Here is a 5,398-nt window from a genome sequence, read left to right as displayed (position 1 = left end):
ATTGAAAAATTATACTCTTAAATTAATTTAAAATAAAATTTATGAATAAAAAGAATAGTGAAGAAAGTTAGGTCTTTGCTTTTAAATGACAATGTTGGTATTATAATTTGAAATATTTTGATAATATTATTTATAACAAACACAAATAAAGGAAAGGTGAAATACTCGTACTTTTGAGATATTGCACTTGAGAATGACACCAATTTTCTGAAAAAAAAACTTTAGCTGCGCATGCGCATTACAGAGTTTTATTGTATGTAGATTCACTTTTTGGGTGACGAGTGAATTGAGCAGCTCCTCTTTGTTTCGGAAACAGAATAACGGCCAGCAACAGTCACAGCTATAACATAGTTATTCAAAAGTATTCTTTGAGTATCTACAGTGTGGTCCACGTTATAATGGTAGTGTACGATTTGCAATGGTGTTGCTATACTTGTCTATCGTTCACAAATGTGAAAGAGTTAGGTTAGTTTATTGAGGTTATATTTGATAATTTTTTATTAGGATAGGTTGGGGTTTTTGCTTTAAATTGCAATATGCTAGAAGGGGCTAGGTCTAGGTAGAGTTATGTTTTTTGATGTTTCAAAGGTAAAAGGATAGGTTAGGGGGTTAGGATTTTGCTTTAAACCACATGTTTGTGAACATGTTCATGAAACGAACCACATGTTTGTGAACATGTTCATGAAATGACCCACATGTTTATATTTTGTTCTAAAGATGACGAATAAATCTGAAGTATTAAATGTGAAAGGGTTGGAGGTTGAGTTTTATTCAGGTTATATTTGATAATGTGTTATTAGGATAGGTTAGGTTTTTGTTTGAAATTGCAATATGCTAGAAGGAGCTAGGGTGCAGTTAGAGTTATGTTTTTTGATGTTTCAAATGTGAAAGGATAGGTTAGGGGGTTGGGATTTTGCTTTGAAATCTAAATTATTAAATGTGAAGGGGTTAGGGGTTAGGTTTTTTGGATTATATTTAATAATGTTCCATAAGGTTAGGTTAGGATTTTGCTTGAAATTGCAATATGCTAGAAGGGATTAGAGGTTTTTCAAATAGTTATGTTTATTGATGTTTTAAATGTAAAAGGGGAGTTGAGGATTCGGTTTTTGTTTTAAAATGACAATATGCTGACTTAGTTATAGTGTTTTTAACATCAGTTAAATAACAACTGTTATATTTTATTAATTAGATTTTTCAAAAGTACTCTTCCTTCTATAAAAATAAAATGATTATTTATTGATTATTATATTGAATTAATGATAAATCATGATTGAATAAAACTCAAATTAAAGAGTATAAAGGAGGATTCCCATCATCTCAGTATTAGAGTCAATGACCAGTACAGTAAATATTATTCCCATGAATTCTAAAAAGACTATTCCCAGCACCCGGCGCGAGCAAGTAAAAATAGTCCTATTACAACTTATGAGAATGGTATCTATTTCTTTACCTGATTTCTTCCATAGGAATAGGGCATCATTGGTTGGGGAGTTCTGGTTCATCTTTGACCCCATCATTTTGAAATTTAAGAAAATTTTGAAATTATTCCTGAATGGATTTTTAAATTAAATTTGTAGTAGTATGTATTTAAGCGACCTTTAGATCCGGAGTCTCGTAAAGATGTTTAGGCTATTCAGCTCGTCGTCAAATTGAAAAGAACTTGATTAAATGCTTAACTGCATCTGCTGCTAGCCATGCAGCCTTTCAGGGTCCCTGTATGTTCAATGCTTCGCCATTCTATATAATTATTGACAGTTCTCTCAATATGTATTATCCTTTAAAAGATTGTGACTGTGCTGTCTTTAATGTGATTTTTTTATCTGCTTCAATAGATTGTCTCCTTTTTACTACTTGTTTTCTCTTAATAGCATACGATATGCATCACGTGATTAATTCTTAACTAGTACATATGTAGAAGCAGTTCAATAATTGTTTTTGTTCTTTTCTTTACCAAATTACTTTATTTTGTAACTCTAAGTGCTGGTTGCACAAAAGCCGGTTAAAGTTTAATCGTGTTTGGTACTTATAGAATTAATCACGATTAAAACTTAGCCGACTTTTGTGCTACCGGCACTAAGCTTTATAAATTATTTTTGTAAGTAAATGGTTTTTATTGCTTAATTTTCTATCGTATAAGATGTTTTAAATGCTACATGATCAACTCTTATTTACCTATATTAAAAAAATGAATTCTTTGTTTTCAACTTTTTATTCTGTACTTAGATGAATAATTGAGCGTTGTATAACCACAATGATACAAACCACTCCTTGCCTAATTTTTTGGTCTCGATTATTCTTATTTTGTTATGTTTTGTAATAATTGTACCATGAATCTATGAAATAAGGTAATTTGAGTTTGATTTACAAAAACAAATAATTATAAAAGCCTCTATCACATCACACACGCACACGTTACACATTAAATTGAAATCAATACGGTAATTTAATGTATATTGAATTGTGATTATGATTTGAGCATCATAATAAAAAATATCAATTGAGCTATTATGAATTTATAATATTTTTCATTTTCAGAATCTGAAGGAATTGAAAATGCAGCCTCAGTATTTGATTCATCTGTATTTTGGTCCTCATTTCGTAAGTAAATTTGCTTTATATTAAAAAACTTGATATTTATTGCAATATAATGAAGTTATTAGATTATTGTAGGCTTACCTGCATTATGCATTATACATTATTATATTTGCTTGAACTATTTCTCCATTTTTTTGTTGATGTGTAATTTTTTTTTAAATGTTATGGCTTGCAACTTTTATCAATTTTTCCAACCGAATCAAAAGAACCTATTCATGACAACAGGACTACATTCTTACAATGGAATAGTGTACTGAAAGAACTTTTCAAGCGTTTTAATTGTAATGAATTGATCAATAGCTATTAATATATTTTTTCTTCAATTCCAGGGTTGATAACGCAAAGGATATTCGTAATATAACAAAACTAAGCTTCGCTCTTTCAGTTGAAGAAAATATCTCGTTGGCAAATTTTTCTCAAATGATCTCAAGTATTGAGAATGATTTGAAAGACTTATCCTCAGTTTTCTTCACATTCCCTAAAGAGCAAGGATTAACATTGAGATCAATATTAAGAAAGTGGTTCAAACAAATATTTTCTGATTTTGATGAATATTTCAAGTTTCTTCAGAAAAAACCAGTTAACAGTCAGTAAGTATTATTTTTTCTTCAGAATCATCATCAACCTTTGTTTGTAATAACGGGTGCGACAGTGAATGAGGTGATGAATTGGGAACCCTGAAAGTAGCCTATTTTTGTAGGGGAACGCGACTATCGCCATCTGTAGCTCCTGCTTTACCATTCACGTATTGGGCACCAGAAAATCCACAGAGAATACACGAAAAGTCACAGTGTTATGTGCAATCAGGATTACGAGGTCAACTAATGTTGGAGAAAGTTTTCGATTATGTTAACTTAGTGCATAGTATTCAATGTAACTGAGCATTCATTTTCGAACTCAAAAAATATGGCCCTAGAATAGCAGTTGATGAGACTGTGATTTTGACATTGTGAAGAGACCTTTCGTGTATCTCTGTGGATTTTCTAGCGCCCAATACTTGAATGATGAGGCAGGGGCTACAAACTGTCGGTAGTTGCGTTCTCCTACCACGACAACAGTAGGTTATTTGTAGTGTTGTAAAATCGCCCGATTCAATGCCGCATCCTATACCTTGATCAAAATAATTCCCTCATCGAATATAATACATTTCGATATCACCAAAATTTAATAAAATACAATATTATTTTTGTACAAGCATTTAACAAACAACTGAAATCAAATACGGAACAAAAACTTAGTAAACAGTACAGTACTTGAATAATGCTATTTAATTACAATAATAAGCTGATAATATTTGATTAAAATGAACTTGATATTGAAAAATAACACATTTTTGAGCGACAATCATTTGTTGGCTCGGTAGAAACAATGGTAGGGCCATATTGTACTCTTGACAATGTGTACATGTAACATCCCACAATGGCTTCCATCTACAAACGTGTTATTTCTTACTTTATTTATTTTTACGTATTTATTTATTTTCAACTTGAGATTTATTCAAATCATTTTTTTCCATCAGTGGAAATAATATGAAGCAACTACAAAATAATCTGTATGTCATTACAATAATAATCATTCAATTCAATTTCTATATATTCAATAAAAATACATAGACATGGTAATAATGGGACCCGCATAGAATAAAATAAATATAATGATCATTGTATTTAGCTTGATAAAAATTTATGATACAGAATTTGTTAATTTATATAATTTTCGAGATACTATTTTAAATAGAAACATACCAATAGATAAGAAGAAATTCAAAGATTCTCAGATCACAAATTTATTGTCTAGGCTATTGAGCTAAAGCTTAATAAAATTATCTTTATACTTGAGCATATAACATTCATATGTACAGTATCAGATAACTTATGATATAACCACTCAGAAAATCTGGAATGCAATCAGCATTGAAAAGAGGGATTGAAAATTATTTATGGGCCTATGATAAGCATAGTCATTCTATTCTAAGAAATATTTATAAGGAGTTCAATAAAATATAAGGAGTTACTATAATACTACTTGAATACATAATAATCTGAGTAATTACTCTATTATCTTCAATAAGAGCTTAAATACTATACAATTTTTACCAGTCTCATCAATATGCTTTTTTCAATTTTCAGGGCGTTCAAGAACGATCTAAAGCACGTTCAAGCAGTTATTTTGAAATCAATTGAAGAAATAGATAATCTTCCTGCAGACAACAAACTAGCCACTATTCAAGTTTTAGAAGAAGAGCAAGCACTGGTCGATGATGCTATCCAGGAATTTGATGAGGTGGGGAATATGATTCAATAATAAAGAATTAATAACATACTAGTAAGCCTCCTCGGGCTGAAGAACTTGTAATCATCTAATTTCAGGATATTGATAACGTTTTTAAAGCTTGTTCAATTCTATGGGAATATAAGAGGGTCATTTCTTACAATCTCCGATTGGCCATGCATAACAGCCGAATACTCACTTTTCTTTATAGGGCTACTGAGATTATTGAAACACAACAAACGTTATCAGTCAACCTTTTTTTATTATTATTTGATTTAATCACATTTGATTTGATAAAATAAAAAGGGTACTTGGTTCTAACTATTTTTTTTAATGCAATGTTTAATACACGTTAATTCATCTTATTACCAACCAAAAAACCAGAATATTACATTTTTTCGAACATCAGCTTCCAGAATATAATCACATTTGATTTGATAAAATAAAAAGGGTATTTGGTTCTAACTATTTTTTTATGCCATGTTTAATACACGTTAATTCATTTTATTACCAACCAAAAAACCAGAATATT

At 30.1% G+C, this 5,398-nt stretch overlaps 1 protein-coding gene across 1 annotated transcript; it reads left to right on the top strand.

Moving 5' to 3' along the window:
- The first annotated feature begins 2,474 nt into the window (after nt 1-2,474).
- LOC120356559 (cyclin-D1-binding protein 1-like) lies at nt 2,475-4,914 on the top strand. Its single transcript, XM_039445508.1, has 3 exons — nt 2,475-2,598; nt 2,925-3,185; nt 4,725-4,914. Exons 2-3 carry the CDS (start codon nt 3,016-3,018, stop codon nt 4,897-4,899), a joined length of 345 nt encoding a protein of 114 aa, XP_039301442.1. The 5' UTR covers nt 2,475-2,598; nt 2,925-3,015; the 3' UTR covers nt 4,900-4,914.
- Nucleotides 4,915-5,398: the final 484 nt, after the last annotated feature.

Source organism: Nilaparvata lugens, unplaced genomic scaffold (assembly GCF_014356525.2).
Source record: "Nilaparvata lugens isolate BPH unplaced genomic scaffold, ASM1435652v1 scaffold7109, whole genome shotgun sequence".
NCBI lineage: Eukaryota > Metazoa > Arthropoda > Insecta > Hemiptera > Delphacidae > Nilaparvata > Nilaparvata lugens.
The sequence above is the reverse complement of the archived record's forward strand: the minus strand, read 5'-3'. Positions and strand labels throughout refer to the sequence as shown.

What these genes read in the sequence shown, in the direction of transcription:
- LOC120356559 (XM_039445508.1), top strand. Translation starts at nt 3,016, where the DNA reads ATGATCTCAAGTATTGAGAATGATTTGAAAGACTTATCCTCAGTTTTC. An exon ending in AAAAAACCAGTTAACAGTCA is followed by an intron (nt 3,186 to 4,724) that starts GTAAGTATTATT and finishes TTCAATTTTCAG; the next exon opens with GGCGTTCAAGAACGATCTAA.